This window comes from Suillus subaureus (genome assembly GCF_016647635.1).
Source record: "Suillus subaureus strain MN1 chromosome Unknown BJ212scaffold_15, whole genome shotgun sequence".
Classification (NCBI taxonomy): domain Eukaryota; kingdom Fungi; phylum Basidiomycota; class Agaricomycetes; order Boletales; family Suillaceae; genus Suillus; species Suillus subaureus.
In genome coordinates this window covers 586,259-613,270 of record NW_024538571.1, presented here as the reverse complement: position 1 = coordinate 613,270, position 27,012 = coordinate 586,259, and the positions used below count along the sequence as shown (strand labels likewise).

General features: G+C 44.1%; 3 protein-coding genes across 3 annotated transcripts; all 3 read left to right on the top strand.

Moving 5' to 3' along the window:
* Window positions 1-325: 325 nt before the first annotated feature.
* Window positions 326-1,019, top strand: BJ212DRAFT_1480694 (uncharacterized protein; the record flags this gene model as incomplete). Its single annotated transcript, XM_041340133.1, has 3 exons — window positions 326-454; window positions 506-617; window positions 670-1,019. The coding sequence occupies 3 exons, from the start codon at window positions 326-328 to the stop codon at window positions 1,017-1,019; spliced, it is 591 nt and encodes a 196-aa protein (XP_041193394.1).
* Window positions 1,020-12,872: 11,853 nt separating this feature from the next.
* On the top strand, window positions 12,873-15,739 carry BJ212DRAFT_1299561 (uncharacterized protein; the record flags this gene model as incomplete). Its single annotated transcript, XM_041332883.1, has 9 exons — window positions 12,873-13,093; window positions 13,116-13,362; window positions 13,395-13,583; window positions 13,809-14,522; window positions 14,602-14,699; window positions 14,736-14,883; window positions 14,933-15,007; window positions 15,079-15,687; window positions 15,725-15,739. The coding sequence occupies 9 exons, from the start codon at window positions 12,873-12,875 to the stop codon at window positions 15,737-15,739; spliced, it is 2,316 nt and encodes a 771-aa protein (XP_041193393.1).
* Window positions 15,740-18,264: 2,525 nt separating this feature from the next.
* BJ212DRAFT_1299559 (uncharacterized protein) lies at window positions 18,265-21,088 on the top strand (the record flags this gene model as incomplete). The annotated part of the gene is made up of 6 exons (XM_041332882.1): window positions 18,265-18,315; window positions 18,348-18,455; window positions 18,909-18,986; window positions 19,048-19,951; window positions 20,004-20,119; window positions 20,288-21,088. The coding sequence occupies 6 exons, from the start codon at window positions 18,265-18,267 to the stop codon at window positions 21,086-21,088; spliced, it is 2,058 nt and encodes a 685-aa protein (XP_041193392.1).
* Window positions 21,089-27,012: the final 5,924 nt, after the last annotated feature.

The window sequence follows — 27,012 nt, the reverse complement described above, 5'->3', positions numbered from 1 at the left end:
TGGAATTGACAATGCCCATTATCATCAGATTTGGCCACTTATTGTCCACCAGAATGTATCTTACACCCAAGTTTCCGGTCCTGGCTTACTATATACGCCTATAGATTGATGGCCAATGGGCCATGCAGTGACCTGCATATTGGACAAAAAGGCTCAACACAGATCCATGTGTGAGGGTATCCAAGTTATCCAAGCCACGAGGCATCTTGTAGGTGTTCTTGTGTGCTTCTTATAAGCTCCTGCTTTTAACCCACATCCCCAGATTGTCCAACCTCAGAGCTCTTGATAAACTTACACCATATATTGCAAATCAAGGCTACTTGACATGTCTGTTGCCTCAGAATCCTCCCAGACTGATGTCTTGGAGTATATTATCACCCACATATTCTGTCCTGTCAAATTACTGCAGCACAGTGATTATACTCTCAACAACGATGGCTCCCTCCTTAATGTTGTACTAGGCTCAGCTTGCAAATTTGTGAGTTCATTGCCTGACCATGATCAGGAGCAGTGGAGTCCTTTGTTGAAGATGCTGGAGAATCTTGCTGTTATGATGACTTCTCCTTCCCTGACTGGGGAGGTTGTCGAGTCGCAAGTCAAATCCATGCAAGCAGGAGGTATGTATGTAGTGTTGGCACCAAAAATTGACATATCAAAATTTCTCTGTAGATATTCTTGCATATCTGATTTGGGAACAAAATGCTGCTGTAGTACTTTGTATGCTTGACATGAAAACCATCTTTGAATCCTTTGAAGTTTCACCACCTGCATATGCTGTCATGGAGGCAAAGGGGAAGCTCCTGTGTTTGTATCCAGGACCTGCAATTGCCATATCCAACTCAGTGGTGGATAACCCTACCTTTCCTCCTGAATTTGGGAACTTTCTCTCGCACATGAGCTCTGATGGGTTAGATCCCTCAGTTCACAAAGGAGAGACTGTACATCCTCACTATATCACCCAGCTTCTCACTGATATCCTTTACATGTTTGGCGAGCCATCTGATGTCCCTTGTATTTGAAAATGTATATGCAATGATGTATTACAGTCCAACACCCCATTCCCTTGGCGAAGATCATCCATATGGCTTGTCATAAGGGTTGTATTGCAGACATCTCTCAAGTGCACAAGCCTTGGATGAAACAGTTACAAGGCTTTCATGGCTTCTCTCATGACCAACCTTGTGTCTGAAGCACTTGAGGGGGATATATTGAGCGATCTGCTCTACTCCATGTCTGTTAAAATCAGTTGCCAGTTGGTCAAGCTTCAGGCTGAAGATGAATTCTTAGCAATTGCAATGTACAAAGCTATGGAAGATATCAAGGACTGACTGGAGCTGTGCTGGAAGAATGTTCAGGCAGTGCAGGTGGATTCCCCTCATTGGGATGCCTTGGAGGTACATATAATCAGAGATACTAGACTCTCTTTGACTGAAAGCAAGGAGTATATTGCCTCTATCCTACATCTTACCCATGTCCAACCCACTGTGCTAGAATTTTAGCCTCATCATCACCCATGGGGCACTATTGATGACTTCCTTGGTCCTGACACCAATTTCTTCGAGAGCGCTTATGCCAAAGACCCCTTTGTAGTACTTTTGGATTTCAAATGTGCCATCAAGCAGGACATTGATGGCTGGGTGGATCATGTCATGAACCTCGATGCTGCTTACATTGATGCTGCTGTGAAGAAGTAAATGGTACTAGGTGGTTAGCAACTAGCACTACTTATCCTAAGAGGTGCGAGTTTAATTGATTGGCCCGAGAGGACTGCTATTGAAGCACTTCCTTCAATTATGTGCGAGGGAAGTAAGTGAGCGAATGAGTTATAATCTATATTGGCCTAAGAAACTTGAACGCTGGCCATAGGTATACCTCTGAATTCCTATACCAAGGAATTGACTGGGAGTGCAGGTGAAAATTGACTGATGTTAATAAAAAATCAACCGCGCTCTATGGAGCAGCTGGTCACAAGGGATATAGCGTGAGTGAAGAACAGTGCTAAACTACTGGTCGCGGGTTGAGTATTCTTGCAGAGCCTTAAAGGTAAGATCCTAGCAGTATGGACTTCAGAACGGTCAAATTGCACAGGATTGTCAGGAAAGAACAAAATAGATGGATAGTGCAAGGTCTACAAAAATAACACAAGAATGACTCTCCTATAGAGCTGATTCTGGGGGAAAAAAAACTACTCCATTGTATGTACTGCGGTCGTTTATATCATAGCGCATGAATGTCCGGAATGTGTTACAGCTACACATGCCCCTATTCATTTTCCTCATTTACACTTGTATTACGTCATGACCGCTGTAGGGAATGAGATTGCTCTAGGCTTAGATCACCCATATTATGACTCATGACAATTGGTATAGTGTATAACTCACCATCTATGACTTTCCCACAAAATGCGCCAGAGGTGCGATGCTTTCCCACACTATGCGACGCATTCCCGCACTCGGTCGCCTTATGTCGTGCAGCATCTGGGAGCATCCATCCATTGTCCAACCAGTCCCCTAGTGAGTCCTTTCCTGTTTATTCTCATATCAGACCATATTTAGCATCATACAATATTTTATTTCATCATGGACCCTGTCCTTACATCATTTACATACTTAGAGTGCTCCCTATTCACTTCCGAGCCCTGGGAGCACACCTAGGCACAGCTTACCTATTGCCTAGGAAGTTTTCAGACACCACCAAACCACCACAGGATACACCTACAACCACCATCCAGTAGTTGTCTAGCAGTTAGAATCCATCATGAGTTAGCATCCATCAGAGTTGTCACCCTAGCCATTAGCATCAGTCCATTATCACCAGTCATCATTCACCAGTCTTTACATATTTGCGCACCACACGCGCTCCATTCCCACGCTTCGCGCTCTTATGTGCTCAACATTCCCACATGCGCACTTCCAGCGCGCTTCACCAGAGTTGATCTAGCATCACTTCGTGGATACTTGCTTTCTTTGCTTCCCTTAAGGGTCGAACATATCACCTGGTGCACTTCGACCAACATCTAGAGAGTCAGTAGCCTTCCTCTCACCCCAGAGTGAGAGCCCTTCTTTCTTTCTTTAGCTCTGCAGCCCAGCAGAGTTGTTGAACCTTCACCGCGCAATGCCATGCCATCACTAGACTCATCTTCTTTCTATATTTTTATTACATCATGTTACAGCAGTGGTTACCCCCTATCTCTTTCTCCGTACTCATGTGTATTACGTCATGACCGCACCTGGATGTGCCATCATTAGACCAGCGTCCGTCTATACTTGTATTACAGCATGACCGCCACGTGCCGTCGCTAGCTGACTTATCCCTTATCTCTGACTCAACTCTTATCTCTGACTCGGTCCTTATCTCTGACTCAGCCCTTATCTATGACTCGACTCGATGACGTATACGTACCTGCCCTAAAGCAGGTTACTACTATATAACACTGGTCTTGTACTTAGGTAGACTTCACTTTAATCTACTAGGTCCAACCTGAACTATCCTTCACTTAAGACCCCCAATCTTAAGCCGTCTGATAACCGATATTCAAGTTAGAGACACTCTCTCTAACTTGTCTTAAGAACCTTACATTTGTGAGGATACGATCCGGCTTTAGGCGTACTCTTATCGAGTACCTATTGTCGCGCTTATCCTAGTCGACCTACGGTTTACCGTAACACATCATGATCACCGCAGCCATCGTTAGATGACTCATCTCTTATCTCTGACTCATTGCTGACATATGTGTACCTGCCCTAAAGTTACTTACGTCTTATATATAGCCAGCAATGTACTTAGAAGTACTTTACTTTAATCTTACTAGGTTTTCACCTGGATAACTCTTTCGCTTAGGACCTCCAATCCTAAGTCGTCTGAAACAGATATTCAAAGCAGAGACACTCTCTTTGCTTTGTCTTATGACCCTTACATTTGTAAGGTCTTGATTCAACTTCAACCGTCACTCTTATTGAGCAGTTGTTGTTGCGACTATCCTAGTTCATAACAAAAGATTAAAGTCCTACTCCGACCCTCTCCATCAGAGAGGTCCCAGAAACCCAGAAACCAGACACAGAGAGAGATGAAACGTCCCCTGTAAACAGACACATCACCAGACCTGAAGATCAGGATGTTGACCACCAACACTGCAGAACTTAAAGCTGGAGCTCTGACAATGTATGATGGAAGCCCTCAGCAGGCTTTATGTTGGTTGTTTGCAATTAAGGCATACTTTGCCCTTAATGCTACAATCTACAACACAGATGAAAGAAAAGTCATTACTGCTCTTGCATATATGACTGAAGATAGTGCTATGGGGTGGGCACTCACCTTTTACACCAAGGTCAAGAACTCTGCTTCCAAGTCCTATGGAACCTTTGCAAACTTCGAAACAAAGTTTAAAGAAGCCTTCATACCAGCTGATGCCATTGGCACAGCCATGAATAAACTCCACACCTTGAAACAGACGGGTGATCTCACTTCCTACATCACCAGTTTCAAGACCCTTGCTGTGCAAGCCTCTGTAAAGCAAGACGCCATCTTGATCACCTTTTTCAACAATGGACTTAAGAAAGGAATCGGTAATTCCATTTATCAGATGGAAACCATTCTTACAGACTTTGACAAGTATGTCACCACAGCCATTAGGCTCAATAGTAACTGGCAAAGGGGTGCCATGTTCTGACAGAACAATCGCACTACCACCAAGCCAACCAGACAATGATACGTCCCTAGACCCTCCATTGATCGACATGATCCAAATGCCATGGAGGTAGACCGGCTCTCCGAAGCCAAAAGAAGCGACCATATGAAGAAAGGGTTATGTTTCACATGTCACCAGAAAGGACACATGACTAGAGCATGTCCCCAGAAGAAGAATGGAAAGACCCCCATTTGTCATGAAGAAATAGAAGATAGTGACAAAGAAGATGAAGATACAACAATCCATTGCCTAGCAGAGGATTTTTAATGTGGAAGACTGGATCGACATCAGTATCTTCCAATGTACCCATCAGACTTGTACAAAGTATTGGGATCAGAGAGGAACTCCATGTCCCCATTTCCCTTATCTTGAAAACTTGTCTGAAAACCATCGAAACAACAGCTGTTGTTGACTCCGGCGCTGCCGGAACATTCATTTCTGAAGATTTTGTCAAACTTCACAACATAAGAATGCATAAGCTTATAAAACCATTCCGAGTCACCACTGCGGATGGAAGCTATGTGAAAGGAGGCACTATCACTTGCTACTGTGTCCTCATTGTGAAAGTAGATGAACGATCTATGATTGGAAAATTCAATATCATGTGACTTGGTCACCATGATCAGATTTTACTCAGGATTCCCTGGTTGCATGCCATGGACCCAGTAATCAGATGGAAAGCAGAAACACTAGAACTCTCTCGCACAGAGAAAAGCGATCAGATTGAAGAAGATGTTGATACTGAATGAAAGAAGAATGATCTCCCACTGCTTTTCCAGAAAATCATTGTTAAAAAACCAATCCCAGTTGTAGTGCTGCTGAAGGCACCTCCTGCGAAACCAATCCTGGTTACAACTTCACTCCAAGCCACTATAGAAGAAATCCCAGATGAAGAAGAACCCCCAGTATTACCTAACCTTGATCCTATCCCTGATGACAACAATGATTCTTTTGACATGAAGGACAATGTTTGGACAACAGAATATGCACCACCTGTACAGGACCTTGCCATGTATCATCTAGATGACAATGAATTTTTGGTTGAATACCCTGCCAATGCCACAGAACTCAGGGTTATTAGCAATATTTCTATGGATACTCCATTAACCAAAGATGGTACTAGTGCCGTGGAACAGAAACTCTTGGTTGCACCCCTGCCATGACCTACGGAATATGTCAAAACCAGTAACAAAGCTCAGCAGTTTGTGTTAGTGGCTGGGCTTGAGCAGAAGAAGAAGTCATTCGAGGAACTTGTCCCTTCCTATCTTCATGATTTTGCCGACATTTTCACTAAAGATGGTCTTAATCAATTACCACCTGAATGACTGGGTGTTGATCATCATATAGAAACAAAACCTGGATTCATACCAAAAACATCAAAAGTCTACCCCTTATCTGAAGTGGAACGTACTGCTGTTAAAGCATTCATCAATGAAAACATAAAGAAAGGTTTCATTTCCGAGTCAAAGTCGCCACAAGCAAGTGGTTTTTTCTTTGTAGGAAAGAAGAGCGGAGATCTTCGCCAATGCCAGGACTATCAGTACATCAATGACTGGACAGTTAAGAATGCATACCCTCTCCCACTACCACTTTCGTTGGTTGCTCGATTGCATGGTGCAAAGTACTTCACAAAGATGGACATCTGCTCTGGTTATAACAATATCCGGATTCACCCCAATGATCAATGGAAAGCCGCCTTCACTATGGAATATGGACTGTTTGAACCAAATGTCATGTTCTTTGGCCTTTGCAACTCCCCTGCCACATTTCAAGCATACATGAACCGCACTTTCCAACAGGAGATTAATGAAGGGTGGCTTGTCATATACATGGACAATATTTTGATCTTTTCTAATGATCTCGTCTCTCATCATGATCGGACTCAACACATTCTTCACAAGATTTGTCAAGAGAAGCTTTTCTTAAAGCCAGAAAAGTGTACCTTCAATGCACAAGAAGTGGAATACCTGGGCATGATCATATGCCCAGGATGTGTTGCAATGGACATCACTAAAACCGATGGTATCTGTGATTGGCCTGTTCCTAATACAGTGAAGGAAGTACAATTGTTTTTGGGATTTTGTAATTTCTACCGGACCTTTGTCCCTCATTACTCTGATATCGCCTGACCATTAATCAACCTTACCAAGAAGAATACTGTGTTCCAGTGGTCGGACCAATGTGCCTCTGCTTTCTCTCTGTTAAAGGAATGTTTCCTGAAGCAGCCTGTCCTCCGGAATCCAGACCCAAGCCAACAATTTGCTGTAGCTACTGATGCTTCACTGGTCGCAACTGGTGCAGTGTTGTTACAGATGGATGAAAATGGGATTTATCACCCATGTGGTTACCTATCTCAGACCCTCAACCCAGCAGAACATAACTACCAGATCTTTGATCAGGAACTCTTAGTGGTTATTTGTGCTCTAACCAAATGGTGTCATTATCTTGAAGGCAATCCCCACCCTGTCCTTGTCTTCACTGATCACAAAAACCTCTTGTATTTCCGTTCAGCACAGAAATTGACTCATAGGCAAGCATGTTGGCAACCCATTTTGTCTTGTTATGACATCAAACTCCATCATGTCGCTGGAACTAAGCTTGCTGCTCCTGACGCCCTCTCCCACCACCCTGACCATGGAAATGGTCATGATGATAATGATGACATTACTCTCCTTCCTGACTCCATGTTCATTCGTCTTCTTGACATTGAACTTATGACTACTCTTGCGAACCCGGATCCCTCCGACCCCAACCCCATCTTTAAAGCCGCCTCTGACGCCCTTGATGGCTTGTCTCTTCCTCCCATGAAATCTGCCCTTGCTGATTGGATGATCAAGGATGATATCCTCTACTATAAGGATCGTGCCTATGTCCGCCCTGCCAGATGGCGTCTTATTTTGGAAAGATGTCATGACCATGCTACTGCTGGGCACCCTGGTCATTTTAAAACTGAAGAACTCGTTAAGCAGGACTTTTGGTGGCCCTCTATGGGAACATACATCTGTAAATACATAGAGGGTTGCGCCCTTTGTCAGCAAATGAAGTCCAATACCCATCCAACTATGCCTCCACTTGTTCTGATCCCCTCTGTAGCTGCCACACCATTCACCCAAGTCTCTGTTGACCTCATCACCGATCTTCTGCCCTGTGCCGGTTTTGATTCTGTCATGGTCATGGTCGACCATGGCCTTATGAAAGGGGTGATTCTGATCCCCTGCACAAAAACCATCACTTCTGAAGGCGTAGCTAAGAAATTTTTCAAATACATCTATCACCGATTTGGACTACACAAAAAAGTCATCTCTGATCACAGACTGCAATTTGTATCAAAGTTCTCAAAAGCCCTTGCCAAGCTGTTGAAATACAACATAGCCGCATCAACTGCCTATCACCCCCAGACCGACAGTCAGACTGAATGACTGAATCAAGAACTTGAAACTTACCTCTGCATCTATTGTCATAATCACCCTGAAGACTGGGTAGAACACCTCCCAATGGCAGAATTCATTCATAACCATCGAAAACATGATTCCCATAACACTTCACCATTCTTCCTGATGATGGGATATGAGCCTAGAGCCCTTCTGCATATACTCCCTGACTCCACTGTTCCCACTGCAGAAGATAGACTCCGCTCGCTTCAGAAATCTAGAGAAGAAGTGTTATCCTGTCATAACCTTGCGATGCAGAGAATGGCAGAATGAACTCATGGACAGAAATATCACCCATAGAAGATAGGAGATAAGGTTTGGTTATCTGGAAAGAATTTGATCATGCAGTTGCCCTCATGAAAGCTTGTGCATATGGTCCCTTTTCCATCACCACAGTACTATCCCCTATCATGTTCACTCTCAAACTACCACCACAGTGAAAAGTTCACCCCACATTCCACACTTCCAAGTTATCCTCCTATCATGAAACAGAAGTCCATGGTCTGAACTTCCACAACCCTCCCCCAGACATCATTGATAATGAAGAAGAATATGAAATTGATGCAATCTTATTGCACAAAGGTATGGGAAAATGAAGACGCTATCTAGTATCCTGGAAAGGATACTCTTCCGCCAGCAACGAATGGATCCCAGAAAAGAACCTTAGCAATGCTGCCAAAATTCTTTCCACATATAAAAAGACCCACCATTTGTGACTTTAGGACAATGTCTCTTGAACGTTTATGCCTCTGCATCCAACAGATCGAAGAACTCACTGCTGCTATGAACGCTATATCCGAAAATGCCGCTCACCCACTATCCCTCATCAACTACCAAAACACTACTGCTGCTAATCTCGCTGCTGACACATCTTCCTCAGCCCCTTCCCCATCATCGATGGACTCCACTCTAACTGGTGACTCTACCCTTACCGACTACTTCTCAATCATTGATCAAGTTGAGACCAGTGCCCTGTTCAAATCCACTATCACGTCCCAACAATACGCCATAGAGATAGATCATCTTTTAGGAGAAAGAGGGGCAATCTCTAGCAGGCTTATCATCCAAATCATCAGAGACACTAGTCTCATTGAACATACCGCTAATCTTCTCGACGATGAATGTCACAAGACCATCTTCCATCACCTTCATATATGCATTCATAATACTGCAATCCGTCTGTTGCCTGATGATACTAAGGAGGCTATCAGAGAAGCTATTCATATTGTCACAGAATGGTGTAGGGAACGAGATTGCTCTAGGCTTAGATTGCCCATATTGTGACTCACAACAATTGGTATAGTGTATAACTCACCATCTATGACTTTCCCACAAAATGCGCCAGAGGCGTGACACTTTCCCGCACTATGTGACACATTCCCGTGCATGCTGTCCTGCATGATTTGGGAATCATGCATGGACATGACTACTAGGTAGCCCCCCTAAAAGACAAAGTCTGTTAGCTTAGGCATCAGGCTAGTCAACCCATACCTTGGTTTCAAACCTTGGTCATATAGTTCAGTTTCCCCTCTGTGATTCATGAATTTATTATATCTTGAAGAAAAGTCATTTGTGAGATGGGAATCACATAATGACCTAGTTGATATTGTGAAACAAGAAGGTTAAGGTATTGCCTTGCCTTTGGCTTATTCAATTTGGCTAGAGAAAACCATAGAGAAAAGTTCAAAGCCTAACAAAAACCTATCTAAAAAGCCTGTGTTTTGTGTCTTGTTATTGTATTATTATTTCTGAGTTGTTTTCTCTAGTATTTCCTTGATTTATTTTTCTATTGGGATGCTCTGACCCATCAGATACTTCACAAAATTGTACCTACAGGGTATGATGTCATAATGATGTCATGATGATGTCATTTGTTCTGGAATGTTCTGCTCCACTTTCTGGAATGTTCTGTTCCACTTCTGATGTCATTGCTCCGCTTTTTTACTTACATAATATTCCCACACAAAATGTATATAAGGAGGGCCCATTCTCCCCCAAAAAAATAGGATCTCCCACTTGCAATCATTTGAATCTCAGTTTGAGCTACTCACTGTGAAGATTGTTGCTTACAAAGAAAGCCCCTTTGAAGTACCAAGTGCAGGGAAAAGACATTCCCTTGAGATTACATAAGTTTCTTACAATAGAAACTTAGTTTATTTGAGACCAGCTTCTCACCTAGTTATCTGATATTGACCAACATGAGCTTTGGTCAATCTGTTCATTTGTGAGACCAGTTTCTCACCACTTTGTGCCTATTTGACCAACCAGTCTTTGGTCAACGTGAGACTGTAGTCTCTACAGAGGATTATCTTAATGAGGAACCACGTTCCAGTGTCTAGATGGTTTATCCTAGACAAGTTTATAAGTTGGGATATAACACAAAAGCTCTGGCTAAGTTAATCACATAGATTGGTTTAGCAAGCCTCCCAAGAACTCACACATTATCTACCACAAAAGAAGAAAAGTCATAGACCATGTTAATCGAGGACTGGCAAGAAGTCTTATCCTAGTGTAATTGTGGTGTCATTACATTTTACACGCATTTATATAAGACCCTCAGTTATTAAGACAACGCGCCTACCGCGCTCTTCTTGCACTCAGTCACCTTATGTCGCGCAGCATCTGGGAGCATCCATCCATTGTCCAACCAGTCCCCTAGTGAGTCCTTTCCTGTTTATTCTCATATCAGACCATATTTAGCATCATACAATATTTTATTTCATCATGGATCCTGTCCTTACATCATTTACATACTTAGAGCACTCCCTATTCGCTTCCAAGCCCTGGGAGCATGCCTAGGCACAGCTTACCTGTTGCCTAGGAAGTTTTCAGACACCACCAAACCACCACAGGATACACCAACCACCACCAGAGAGATACACCTACCACCATCATGTCTAGTAGCATCTAGCAGTCAGAATCATCAGGAGTTAGCATCATAGTTGTTGCCCTAGTCCCCAGCAACAGTCCATTATCACCATCAGTCACCATTCAGCAGTCTCAGCACACATCCTCACACCATCCTTCAGTCTTTACACATCTGCACACCACACACACTCTATTCCCACGCTTTGTGCTCCTACGCGCTCGACATTCCCACGTGTGTGCTTTCAGTGCACTTCACCAGAGTTGATCTGGCATCACCCAGTGGATCTTGCTTTCCTTGCTTCCCTTAAGGGTCGAACACATCACTTGGTGCACTTCAACCAACATTTAGAGAGTCAGTAGGCCTTCCTCTCACCCCAGAGTGAGAGTCACTCTTTCTTTCTTTAGCTCTGCAAGCCTAGCAGAGCTGTTGAACCTTCAACAGATCGCTATCAACCCAGTTGCATGACCCCCTTCTCCACATGTTGCTGTTCCAATCCCACCACTGATTCCTCCAACAGCTACCATTGAGCATCAGGATGATATTATCCCTCCTATTGCTGTACTTGACATACCAGCTTCTCCTTCTCCTACCCCCATCACACCCACTACACATTGATACCCTATTAGGCGCAGATCTGCCTGCATTGCCAAGCACACCGTGTTGGCTTCCCCACACAGAAATCATAAATGACAATCCAGATCCCCTTCTCCTCCAGCACAGTTGACCACCGTCACCACCGTGAAAATGGCAACTATCGATAACATCATATGTTGCAACTGTTGCACTGCTGGGCATCATCACAAGAACTGCCCAGTGTACTACTGTCAGGTTTGCAAGGAGTATGCACCTGGACACTTATCAGTCTTTTGTAAAGATCTGAAAGGAGAAGTGGTCATTCCACTGGTTTGGACTGACACCAGTTTCTATGAAGCCCTTGCTTGTTGGGAGATTGAGCAGGATGCCATTTATCACGCCACAGAGTTAGCTGATAGGTTGCTTCCTATTACTGAGGAACAAAACGACCTGCTGGATTCAAACTATGATGCTGACCCAATTTATTGGGCTAACCAGGATAACTGAAGTCAGTGACTTTGTTCCTAATCGAGGGGTAATGTTACAGCTACACATGCCCCTATTCATTTTCCTCATTTACACTTGTATTACATCATGACCACATGATGCCGTGCCATCACTAGACTCATCTTCTTCTTTCTATATTTGTATTACATCACTATCACTGCAGCCGTCATTAGATGACTCATCTCTTATCTCTGACTCATTGCTGACATATGTGTACCTGCCCTAAAGTTACTTACGTCTTATATATAGCCAGCAATGTACTTAGAAGTACTTTACTTTAATCTTACTAGGTTTTCACCTGGATAACTCTTTCGCTTAGGACCTCCAATCCTAAGTCGTCTGAAACAGATATTCAAAGCAGAGACACTCTCTTTGCTTTGTCTTACAACCCTTACATTTGTAAGGTCTTGATTCAACTTCAACCGTCACTCTTATTGAACAGTTGTCATTGCGACTATCCTAGTTCATAACAGAATGCGTAGGTGAGAATTGTAGTGTAGTTAGCAAGCGCGCAATGAGTCTATAGATAATAAAACATTATGCGCTGCAGAATGTGAGTAGTCATGTAATAAGACCTGCAGCTTGTTTAGCAATGATATTTTGGGAAAAATAACACACCAGTGGAGATAGGTGGACATGGATAGGACATGGGAGGGCGGATTCCTAGGACCGGACTGGAGTAAGAGTGGATGGGTCAATATATATGGATTTAATGATCTGCACTTTATCTCCTTTTCTGAAGGCAAGAAGAACCGTGCTATTGATCATATGTGCCTAGTGCTGGTATGATTGTCACACCACTTGCATGGTCATTCAAGCATGTACTCAAGGTTATTCCAGCAAAGCACAACCGTCCTATTCCGGAAATCCTGAGAATACATCCATCATGCTGCTCACACTGTTTGAACTCTGGGTTGCACTTGACAAGCTGGTTGTCAAGTTGATCCCTCTCCTCATGGAGTACTCTCCAGAGGTCCCAGTTGCCATATTCAATTGTCTTCTCCTTTGGAGGGCTGTCACCATAGAGTGACTCAGAGTTCTTCAACAGTATGTTGCTGGGCATCACACCCACAATACACTCTTGGTCTTCTCAGATGTGGCAAATAAAGACACATTCGCAGTTCATTATTATCACCAATCCAAGCAGCTGCAGTCATGCAAGCAGCGCATTGAAGATGATGCAAATGCAGAGTGTACAAAATGAATCACAGATCTTCACAGCAAATGTGACAGATACTGGTGTCTCACAAATGAAATTGATGCTCTCACATGTGACTACTACACAAACTGGTGAGGTCAGCTTCAACATGACTGTAATTGCTCTCAGTGCGAGAAGTGGGAGGAGAGGGATAGCCTTTCTGTTGAAGTTCATGAATGGCCACTTCCCAACTCTGTCTATGATGCAGCAGCAGTAGTATTCGAGCTCAGTGCCCCAATCACTTTCAAAATGTGGCAATCTTTCACCTTCCACTTTCTTTATGACATATGCACCCCAACTTCACCACAGATTCAAAGTGTGAGGCAGTATAGCCTGCTCGCATATTATGGGCCACTCACACATTATCATGCAGAACATCCAAGTCAATGTATCACACTGGCCTCCATGACAGTGCTCCCCCAGACTTCCCACAAATCCCTCCCATGCACTGAAAGTGACATCTTCATTAACAATATTAATGAGCTATGTTTCCTTCTTTATGATATGACCTGTGATGTTTGGACCTCTGGTTCTTTTTGACAGGCTGACATATCCAATATTTGCACCTATGTGCTGCCAAAAGGTCCATATCATGGACTACAATCCTACCTGTTGGATACCCAGCACACCTCCAATGAGGGCTTGGCTAACCAGGCCACGTGTCATGCTGAGCTGACACTTCATGAATTCATCGCTTTTTGGGGCCTCTGTAGTGGCAGCTTCCTGCAATGGATCAACATCCTCTGTGAATTGCGAGCATGCACACTCACATTTTGTGATCCTGTGGTCCACCTGCTACTGCTCCAGGCTAGTTTGGAGGTAGGAAAGCTTTCAGCCGATGGGTCTAGGGCATGGCACAACGAACTGAAAGCCTCAGAATTCAGACATGCCCTTATTGATGAGCTCCAAAGCTTAAAAGTAAGCATGGAAGCCAATTGGCTGGAGGGCACAATGATGTCAATGATATCCATCCTGGTGTCCCGCCTTCTCTCATCAACAGAGGATTTTCATGTCATCAAGGGATCATACAAGTTACTGCAAGATGTCCAAAATACAACTTTCAGATGGGTGCAAGAGCCATCCAAAGCTGATGCTCCAGATGAAAAGTCCAGTCACAGACACCAAGTCCGCATTCATGATATGGCAGCAACTTGTCTCAGCACCTACAATGTTGGCCCGGACAACATCATAGTACTCCTCCAATCACCACAGGACTTGGAGATCCTGGTGTACTGCTCTGTTACAGTGATGGATAACGTGCTTCTAGATCTCCACTCTCTCCCAATCATTTCAAGATTACTTCTTGAACACAACTGTTGGTTGTCACACTTCTTAGAGACCTATTTCTGAAATTACATGGGAGATGACCAAGAAGGTCTTGATCGAGCAATGGAGCATCTTTGGCCTGCATACCAGTGCCACATGCGCTGGGAAGTACTTGAATCTCCAAACTCTCAATGGCTTATGTAGATGTGAAACAGTGCCTCTTGATGATTCATCCCACCAAACCATTCATCTTTATATGTTGATGGCTTGCCTATTGGTTAATGGCTCGCCATTGACCAGGCTGCCAGATCGCTTTTTGCAGCATCCTAGCTATATCACCCTCTTTGGTCATGTGAGTTTCTGCCTTGGTTGTCAACTGGTTGTCTCACATCACCAAGTAGCAAGTGTTTGATGTTTTCCCCACAAAGATTCCCGGCATGGAATTTGTTGCTAAGGCCATTATACATCACTTTAAAGTGAGTTCATACAGTCCAACTTGAAGGATAAGAGCCAAAATTTAGCTGTTCTCCTACAGATATTTTTTCAGATGCACAGCAGGGACATTGTCATTCAGTCACAACATGAGGATGGGGACCTCCTTGAGCTGAAACATCCAGGGAATCTTGAACTGGACATCCCTGCATTACTAGTCCAAGATCATGTACATTGGCTTAACCTATGCACTCATATGATTGAATTTCGTCCAATAGAGAGACTGTGGGAGCCTTCTGGTGAGAACTGGCTATTGCAATTCATGGAGGATGGGCAGTCAGCTGCACAGCGGGGCCAAGCAACTTTGTTTGACATTCAGAGTTGCACTTTTGGCATGATAGCAAATACACTAGGCCCACTTGAAAACTCCCAATACCTAATTGTCACTAGTAGCATGGATGAAGTCAAGGTTGAACTCCCTCAGTTTGGACTCTCTTTCTTTATAGACAAAGATGGAGAATTGCATTCATGGAACCAGAGGGGCATGGTTGTCGACAAAGATCAATCCACTGGTACAATGCTTGGACTTGTTAACCAGCTCATTTTGCACCCAAAAGATCAACAGACTTATGGTGATTGTCGTGTCATCATCCCCCAGGGGAATGTGATAGTAGAGCCCAGTGGTCATCATATCCAGGTCACCATCCATGCTGGTCCTAATCATGTTCGTTGTCCCTACCACTGTTACACCATTGACACAGAACTCTGCTGCCTGACGGGAAATGTTGGTCTTATGAATAAACTTTACAAGGCGTACTTGCATACCATGTGCAGTACCCATGTTCCAGATCCATTGACTCAACATACTGATTTGGAAGAAGCCATGTATTTGCTGCAATCTGCCACATGTTTTTCCTTCATGAAGCTGGACCCATTTGACTGTGAGCTTCTAGCTCAGATAGGTTCCTTGACCATTGATTGGACATGGTCCAGCAGCAGATCACAGGAGGTCCACTGGCAATGTGGTTTATCATCTTATGTCCAAAGTTGCGCATTCTACCATGCTGCTAGGAACATAGTCCGATATGCACAGAAACTGCAGGTGCTCAGTGAAATACCAGTTCCAGTTTGTCCAGATTTTCCAACATGCAATGAGTCCCTCCTGGAATGCGCCTCTCAGCAGTCCACTTTCCTTTACTCCTATGATCCAGTCAATGCCTTCTATCCCAGCAAATCATCAAGCAGTGAATATACTTCCAGGGATGTTTACTGCTCCTCAATCAATGATCAAAAAGTGCTTGATTGTGCACACATGGTGCATGACTGGAGTGTCACACTTGAACCTTGCCAGGCACTCTATGATGTCTTCATTCAGTGGAGTGAAGTTTCTGGGGAAACTCACAACATATCCCTTTGATATGACCAAGAGTGGTTGAAGCCTGATTTGGCCAAGAGATGGATGTCTGTCTATGAACTTTGCTGTGATGCAGACCAGGAGACTCACACATTTCAACTTGCTTTCACTTTACCAGCCATGGCTTACTCCTCCCCAGAAAATGTGGGGCTTGCCACAACCATGTTTGCATTTGCAGCTAATCCCAAGTTCCATGTGATCTGCTCCCCCAGATATGATATATATGATCTTTCTTTTGGGATTAAACCACTTGAACAGGATCTCTGCCACTACATCTCTTCTCATACTACCTTCCACAGAAGTCCTGAGGCATCATGGTCTAGTTGCAACAATGAGTCATCCCGTGACTTTAATATTCAGCAACAAAGGCACTTCCAATCTGAGTGTCTACATGAACAGAAAGCAGCAGTTGGTATCCTTCTTGATTGTTGGCCTTGTGATTCTGTCCCTGCACATGCTCTGCAGTGTCTAAGCAACTCCCGATATGACAAGCTTGCCCTTAGAGCTGCCCTTGAAAAGCAATACTCAAACTGCTACTGCAACCGGTGTCTGAAGGTATACCTGGATTGTGTACAGGATGTGCTTGGTGAAGCGAGGCAGACTTTCATGCCCTCTATCAAGCAATCATATGCATTCACTCCAAACAATTCAGATATTATATCAGTCACTACTGCCATTCTTACCCAAGACCTGTTCAGAAAGCCTCCACCAGTCATCAAATTACTTCCTGACCCTCTCAAGCAAAGTAGCACATTGCTAAGCAACAGATCCCTTGGTGGTGGGCTTGATTCATCTCCATTAGAGGATGTTATCTTGAAGTTCTCGCAATGTTGATCAGACAAATTCAGTGTCCACTATGCTGAACATCTAGATGATAGCAGAACCGACCTAGAGAACAAACAATCACCCATTGTACTGGACCCAACCCACTGGACAGTCAATATGTTGCAACATCATAATATGTGGTGCAATAGGCTCTATAACAATGCTTTTCGCAGATTGGAAGATCATCTAGCTCCCATGGGTTTGGTGGAGGAGAGTTTATTCAATTCTGGGCAATGGCCATGCATTACTGTCACATTTCTTCTTGGTCTTCTCACTTCCACATCAAAAATGCCTCTCTGTGACTCATGGATGGCCCCTTTGACCAGTTTCACCCATATTCTTCTTTGATTACAAAGATCACAACAACTTCTGAAGTTGAAGTTGGCAGCTGGTGGGGACAATGGGGAGTTTTTAAAGGAGCTGGTGAATGACAGTCACTTAGGAGTGGATGATACACAGAAATACCTGGACTGGCTTCTAATTCAGGTATTCAATGGTTGGCAACAGTTGGTACAATTGATCACTAACAGTACTAGGCAGAGAACTGATTTCTTATCCATCCCATGCAAGCCAGCATTGCAATGGAGATGATTTCCCCAAGCTCTGGCAACAATACCATGCTGCAGCTCCATATGGGGGAAGGAAAATCTTCCGTGATCATACCTGTTTGTTGTGCTACACTGGCAGATCACAGCAATTTGGTATGGGTCATCATGCTAAAACCTTTGGCTGTTCAGATGTTTCAGTTGCTCATAGAACAGATCAGCGGCCTTACCAACAGGCAAATTTTCTATCTGCCATTCTTGCATTCATTGCCCATTACTTCTGATGATGCAAACATCATCCAATCACTCTTTGAAGAGTGCAAAGCTGTTGGCAGTATCCTTGTTGCTTAACCAGATCATATCCTCTCTTTTAAGTTGATAACCATAGAGCAGCAGCTTCTGCCCACAAATGCAGTTGGACAATCCTCAGCAGGGCTGGCCATGCCCTTGCTGAATACTCAGTGGTGGCTTGATATGCACACTTGTGACATACTAGATGAGAGTGATGAACTGCTACATGTCTGATTCCAACTCATCTACACTATGGGTGACCAACAACACTTGGAAGGTTATCCTGATTGATGGACCACAACACAACAGGTGATGACCCTTGTGGTAAAGCATGCTCACCTCCTTCACCAAGAATTTCCTCTTGGAGTGGAATTCCAGCTAGGTGCTATCGGAACCTTCCCACTCAGAGTCTTGGATGTTCGTGCAGGAGAAAGACTGGTTGAACTAGTTTGTGACGACATTCTTGCCAGTAACCTTCCAAATTTCGCATTTGGACATGTGCCATGTCATATGATAGATTCCATCCACAAGTATCTTACCCTCTCAACTATTGACCCACTGTAGGGATTTCATATTCTGTGGGCTTGTATAGGCAGATATTACTTAGTGTTATGTTCGCACTTTTGGTGCTTATGTAATCATCATAGTTTTCACCTCTTACCAGTACCAGTCTGAGACTGAGCAGTTTTTAGCATGATTTCCTACTCTCTCTGAGCACTGAGCTTAGTCCAGAAATCCTTTAGGGTTGAATAGCAGCTAGGCATAGCACATTTAGCCCAACATTAAAAGTCTACTTTCCAGTTCTCTTCTTGTTGTGTTTCCCACACCACAGCTCCTTTGTGATGTCTGGAATTATTGCGCTGGATCCAGTCTGTGGCATGGACTACTGCTCATTCAAGGACTCCTCGCACATGGCATACTGATATACACACTGAAGGACCAGCGATAGTGCGTAGATTACAGTCTGGATCCTCAATGCACAATACTCACTGTGCCTTACCATGCTAAGGATGTTCACTCATCTCAAGTGGAATTTGGACATCCAGACATCACAGTTGCACTCACATGTCTTTTGTACTACTATGGAGGCCTCACTGAGAAACAAGTGGCCCTCTGCTTCCACCAGCTACTCAAGCAAGGCAATCCTGCATTGGAATATGAGATATGGATCAAGGGGCTGTCTTCAGATTCACTTCCAGATAACCTGCAATGCCTCAGTGGAATCAATATAGAGTCTACTGAACAGTTCACCAATTGTTTGGTACCTCTCTTCAGGTGCAACAAGGCCGTCATAGACTTCTTCTTAGCTCAGTTTGTCCTTCCAAAGGAAGCCAAGGAGTTTCCACACAAGTTATCTTGCTCTGCCTGGGATCTTGTGGAGCAAAAGTTTTCTGGATTGCCTACCACAGGCTTCAGTGGAACAAACAACTTTCGCTACTTGCTATCCACCACCATAATGCAACATCCACTAGACCACCAGCGTGGTACAAATGCCAGAGTCCTCAGTCACTTTTTGCAACAAGAGAATGATCATTATGATTCGATTGCTGCCAGTGGAGGCTCTGAAGAGCTCCTTAATGTCATCATGAGCCGGTCGCCTGAAATACACGTCTTGCTCGATGTGGGTGCACAAGTGCTTGACTTGCAGAATGACAAGGTGGCAAAGATGTGGCTGGACATCAATCAAGATGCTCAAGTGGCAATTTATTTCAACAAGCACGATGAGCTTGTGGTGCACACTCGGGATCATGTTATAGAACCATTCTTGGCATCTTCCTTTGCTCAGCAATTAGACCAGTGTGTATTGTATCTGGATGATGAACACACCAGAGGAATAGACGTGAAGTTGCCTCAGGGATTCCACACAGCTGTCACATTAGGGCCAAAGGTCACCAAGGATCACCTTGTCCAAGGTGAGGATGCAAAGTATATGTTCATTGATGACATTTGGTAACATATTGTCAGGTTGCATGCATATGAGAAAGCTTGGCCATGGTCACTCAGTCATGTTTTTTGCACCTCCAGAAATAGATTGCAGCATTCAAGCTGTGAACAACAAGCATGATAATGAAGACATTCATGTATTGGATATCCTCATTTGGGCGATGACTGAAACATGCTCGGATATTTAACGCCATGCTTCACAATGGCTTCAGCATGGAGTGGATTACCAGTCTTGCCACAGTGCATGGTCGTCATTCTTATTTGGCGATGTTACACCCACTGAACTTGCCCATTCATGGCTATAGCCAGAGGCCAAGCACTTGGAAGAGCTATATGCTCCAACTCTGACAGACATACCTGCTTCACATACATTGCTAAATGAAGATTTTATGAAGAGATGGAGCAGCCTCAGATTGGGCATTTCAACTGACCACTGCCTGGACGAAGAGCAAGAGAGAGAAGTGGTACATGAGATTGAGTGCAGGAGCAAGGTGGAGAGACCACCACCAATGTTGGCTGCTACCCATAGCATTGATGAAGACATCCAGTACTTCATCCAAACAGGCACCATTCTGGATGGGTCTCATGTGTTCATTGCCATTTTTGACACCCTCACCACAACTTCAGCTGCTTTCTCTGGCCGCCAGCCATGGTCACAGGACGTGTTTACCTCAAGGGATTTTGCCACAACTGTTCTGACTGAAGAAAATACAGACAGCTACACATGCCCAGTTAATTGGATTCTTTCAAGTACAGCATCCCCAGGCATGCAGGTGCTAGTCATTGTCAGCCCCTTCAAGGCTAACGTCTTATTACCTGACATTCAGGCAAGTAAGCAAGTTCACTTGCATGCTTATACACCTCATGTCATCAAGATGACAAAGTCATGCGACGACTTGCACCTTTACATCACCCCATCAATTTCTGTGCAATGGATGCCAGATGACACCCCCATCTGCCAGCTCAATGTCTTTGCTGAACAACTATACTTTCCTCACCAGCGCACATATGTGAAATTATGTCGCCTTTTGGGTATCTACACTGCAGATCTCAAATATCAGGGTACCTTTGTGATTCAAAGTGATGGATTTATCAAACCAGTGTAGGGATTTCATATTCTGTGGGCTTGTATAGGCAGATATTGCTTAGTGTTATGTCCGCACTTTTGGTGCTTATGTAATCATCATAGTTTTCACCACCTACCAGTACCAGTTTGAGACTGAGAGTTTATAGCATGATTTTCTACTCTCTCTGAGCACTGAGCTTAGTCCAGAAACCCTTTAGGGTTGAATAGCAGCTAGGCATAGCACATTTAGCCCAACATTAGAAGTCTACTTTCTGTTACAGTGCCCCACTCTTTTTCCCATCATCACTGTGGACCCCTATATGGCTGTACTTCTAACGCTTCCTTTTCACTGCACTGTTTCCTCATGGTCTTCCTTATCTCTGACTCACCTTGTTCTCCCATGAACCTTCCTTTCTTAGTAACTGTTACCCTTTGCCCAGCCTGGTCTGTGCACAATTCCTTTACGTATATAAACCCTAGTCACCACTTGTATTTTCTCTAACTTGAATCTACTTGGTTCTCCTTGATACTCAAACTCTAGCTCCTTGGGAAGGAGGCTAGCCATTTGTCCCATTTGAACCTTAGATCCTGCGGGAGTCTAAGAGATTGCTCCTGAGGGAGGCGTTGACTCGATAAAGGCTTAGTCCTTGATCAACTCTGATCTTGATTCCTTTATTGGAACGACGCTCTATCCGAGTTCGTAACAAAAGATTCAAGTTACCTTTGAACCCCTCCATCTGTAGGGCTTTACTCTTTGAACCCACAAAACCAATTGATTGCCAAAGTGGCACCCTCTAAGAAAAGCAAGAAGGCTTTCTCTGAATGAACCAGGATCCCATATAGTCCCTATCCACCGAACTCCCCTAGACGAACCTCTTCATTGCAAGGATCTTTTGACACTCCCCACACTCCTGTTCTCCCTACTCTTGCTGTCCCAGGCCCATCTTCCATTACACACCGCACTATCATTTCTCATTTTGAAACAAGTGCACCAGCACCCGTAGAAGACAGAGACGAAGAAATCCCTGATGCTCCACCTGTTGAACCGATAGCACCACCCAGATTCCCTACCCCTGAACCAGACACAGACACAGACTCAGACACTGACGACAACATGCCTAAACCAATTGAAAGAAAGATTTGCACCCCACCCGACTTTGATGGAAACTGAGATGGAACCTCAAAGTTCCTCTGTCTTATCACACTCTACCTTGACACAAATGATGAAATCTATGATACCAACACCAGAAAGATCACCTTCGCTCTTTCTTTTATGAAAGAAGGTACAGCTGCAGCATGGATGGAAGACTTCATCGAACATGCCCAACAGCCTGATCCCACATCCACTCATGGAGAAAAGAATGGATATGGAACTTGGGACGAATTCATCTCCCAGTTTGAAGAAACCTTTAATCCAATCAACTCAGCTGGTACTGCGCTCCATAAGCTCCATGCCCTTAAACAAGGCAATGACTTAAGCAAGTACATAGCCACATTCTGACAGCTCTGTAACTGAGCTGAGATCTACAGCTTCAACGCTCAGAAAGATTACTTCCTCTGAGGCCTTAAACAGCCACTCATTACAAAACTCTGCAACTCTGGAGAGATCCCTGACACCCTTGATGGAATAGTCAAAAAGGTGATATCCATCGAGAACTCCTATCAGCTTCTCCTCTCCCACAGACCCCAGAACAACAAAAACACTCAATTCAATGATCGCCGATCCACCCCACGCTTCACCCCTAGAAACAGCAATCCTAATGCTATGGACGTTGATCACCTCTCTGAGAATGATAAAAGAGAGTATATGAAGCAAGGAAAATGCTTCTCCTGTAGAAAAGTCAGTCATAGATCTAATGATCAAGAATTCCACCCCCGAAACGGAGATGCCAGAAAGAATAACTATAAAGGAAAGCAAATGGTAAGGCATACAGCACCTAAAGAAGAAGACACCAGCAAGATTGAAGATCTCGATGACGATGAAGATCTCAATGCCCGAAGAATGGATTTTTGAACCAGGAGCCTACCGCAATGTTAGCCACTCCTTGTATCGATGTACATATCGCACACAATGTAGGAAAAACTAAAGAATTAAGGGTCCCGGTGACCATCTTTTCCTCCGTACACCCCAATAAATCATTGCAAACCACCGCTGTTGTCGATTGTGGCGCAGCTGCCACATTCATCCATTGGATGTTTGTCAGAAAACATAGAATCAAGACGCATCGCTTTGAAACTCCTTTCCCTATCCAAACCACTGATGGAAAGATTTCCAAGGACCCCATCACCCATTATTGTCACCTTGCAATCAAGATTGATGATTGACTCATGATCGGAAAATTCAATGTCATGAACATGAGTGATAACAACATGATCCTCCTTGGAAAACCTTGGCTTTCCACCATGAACCCTGATATCGACTGGGCTAAAGACACCCTTCGACTTCCTTCTACCCCCAGATCACTTCGATTAGAGGAAGTATTCAAGAAGAAATGGGGCTTCTCTCCTGCACCCCGCAGAAAAGTCACAATCGAAGAAGAAGAAGACCCAGAACAATTTAAACCTGCCTGTGCTCCACTTCCTGTAAATGGGAAAAGAACTCTTGAACGACAAAAAGAAAAGAAGAAAGAGGAAGAACCACTCCCACCTCTTTGGCCAGATCCTGATGAAGATCCTCTACCCCAATATGACACCAAAGACGATGTCTGGGATGACATTCCCACTGAACCAACCTTCCTTCAAAAAGTTGATGACCCTGTCACTTATCCCATCAATGACGATGAAGTATTAATCGAATATGCCAAAGACGGCTCTTCTATTACTCTTTTCGAAAACCTTTCCTTCGACACACCTCTCACTCATGATGGCACTTCTGCCTCTGAGATCTGACAAGCTGCAGCTCTATCTCCCCTAAGAAACTCCTGGATCTATGCACGGAAGACTGAAGAAGATGAAGAATACTTGAAAACTAGCAATAAAGCTCAAGAATTCCCTCTCAAAGACGCCCAAGAAAAGAAAAAGAAGACTTTTGAAGAACTTGTCCCTGACTATCTTCATGACTTCACCAATGTTTTTGCCAAAGACAGCTTAAACAAACTTCCTCCATCCCGACCAGGTGTTGACCACAGAATCGAAACCAAACCTGGATATATCCTGAAATCCGTGAAAACCTGTCCCTTGTCTCCAAAAGAAACCAATGCTGTAAAAGCTTTTCTTGATGAACACATCACTAAAGATTTTATCCAACCTTCAAAATCCCTGCAAGCCAGCGGATTCTTCTTTGTAGGAAAGAAAGATGGATCTTTATGACCTTGTCAAGACTATTGTTACATCAATGAATGGATGATAAAGAACGCCTATCCCCTTCCTTTGATCCCTCCCCTCATTGCCAAGCTTAGGGACGCCAAATACTTCACCAAGATGGACGTCCAATCTGGATATAATAATATCTTGATCCACCCTGATGATCGCTGGAAAGCAGCGTTCACCACTTCCTTCGGACTCTTCAAACCAAAAGTTATGTTCTTTGGCTTATGCAACTCCTCTGCAACATTCCAAGCCTATATGAATCAGACTTTCCAGAAAGAAATCGCTGAAGGCTGGATGATCATTTATATGGACAACATCCTCATTTTCTCAAAAACCCTAGAAGAACACCAGAAATGAACACGCCATGTCCTTGACATCATCCGAAAAGAGACCCTTTTTCTGAAACCTGAAAAGTGCACTTTTGATGCTCAAGAAGTTGACTATCTTGGAATGATCATTCGCCCAGGACAAGTTGCAATGGATCCAGCCAAACTATCTGGTATCAGTCAATGGACAACTCCGACTTCAGTGAAAGAAGTCCATTCATTCTTAGGGTTTTGCAACTTCTATTGCCACTTCATCTCCCATTACTCCAACCTCGCATGACCCTTGATAGACCTGACAAAGAAAGATGCTGTCTTCACATGGTCGCAATCATGCACCAACTCCTTTGAAAAGCTAAAACAGTGCTTCTTATCAGAACCCATCCTCTGAAACCCCGATCCTTCCCGACAATTCGCCCTTGCAACTGACGCTTCACTTGTTGCCACTGGAGCAGTCCTCCTTCAGACTGACGAGAATGGTGCTTACCACCCATGTGGCTATCTCTCTCAATCTTTTAACCCCACCAAACAAAACTACCAGATCTATGATCGTGAACTCCTCACCATCATCTGTGCTTTGAAAGCATGGCGCCACTACCTTGAAGGGAACCCTCATCCTGTCATCGTTTTCACTGATCACAAGAATCTCCTCTATTTCCACTCTGCACAGAACCTCACTTGCCGACAAGCACGTTGGCAGTTGACCTTGAATGAATTCGACCTTGAACTTCACCACATCCCAGGAAGCAAACTTGCTGCTCCTGATGCTCTTTCACGCCGTCCTGACCACTCTTCTGACCCCTCAGATAACTCTGATGTCACACTTCTCCTGGACACCATGTTCTCCCATCTTATTGACAATGACCTCGCCAATGCCCTGAAGACCGCTAATCCCCTCTCTGATCCTGTCATTCTTGCTGCACAACAAGCCCTTGATGGGCTGAACGCACCTCCTATGAAATCCGCCCTCTCTGATTGGAAGTTTGATGATGGCACTCTGTTTTATAAAAACCGTGCTTATGTCCCCATTCATCTCCGACACCACATTCTCCACCTTCACCATGATCATCCCACTGCCAGACACCCAGGATGCTTTAAGACTGAAGAATTAGTCAAGCGAGATTATTGGTGGCCCGGAATGGGCACATTTATCCACAAATACGTCGAAGGTTGCACCCTATGTCAGCAAATGAAATCTGACACTCACCCTTCCACTCCACCCCTGAACCCTATCCCTTCCTCTGCACTTCGCCCCTTCTCGCAGATCTCTGTAGATCTAATCACTGACTTGCCTGAATCAGGCAGTTTTGATTTGGTTATGGTCGTGGTAGACCATGGCCTTATGAAGGGGGTAATTCTCTCACCATGCAAGAAAACCATCACGTCAGAAGAAGTCGCCCAACTCTTTTTCAAGAAAGTCTTTCTCAGATTTGGACTCTATGACAAGATCATCTCTGACAGAGGACCCCAGTTCACCTCTAAATTCACCAAAGAACTTGGAAGACTCCTTGACTATGAAGTCACACTTTCCACCGCCTACCACCCACAAACTGATGGACAGACTGAATGTCTGAATCAGGAACTTGAAACCTATCTTCGCATCTATTGCCACTTCACTCCTCTTGATTGGGTAAAGCATCTACCCATGGCCGAATTTGTCCACAATCACTGAAAACATGATGCCTGCAATGTCTCCCCTTTCCACCTCATGATGGGTTATGAACCCCAAGGAATCCCCTACATTCTCCCAAACTCCGCTGTCCCTGCAGCAGAAGATCGAGTCAAATATCTTCAGAAGATCCAAGAAGAAGCCATCTCTTGTCACAATCTCACCATGCAACGCATGTCTGATCGGACCTTTGGAAAGAAGTTCGAACCCTGGAAGATCAGTGAGAAAGTTTGGTTATCAGCAAAGAACCTTATCACCGGACTACCCTCAAAGAAGTTTGCCCCTAAACACTATGGCCCTTTCATGGTAGAAGCTGTTCTCTCCCCTATCACATTCAAGATCCGACTCCCTGCCTCCTGGAAATCACACCCTGTCTTTCACACTTCTGAGTTATCCTCCTATTGGGAAACAGAAGTTCACAGCCCGAACCACACTGAACCCCCTCCTGACATCATCAATGGACAAGAAGAATATGAAATAGAAGCCATTCTCACCCATAAGGGAAACATAAAAGGAAAACGATGCTTCCTTGTATCATGGAAGGGTTACCCTTCTTCAGATAACTCCTGGCTCCCTGAAAAGGAATTAGACAACGCCCAGGAAATCCTCAAAACCTATAAAAACTGTCTTCGACTCTCTCGACTCCTTACCTAGAAACCTGAT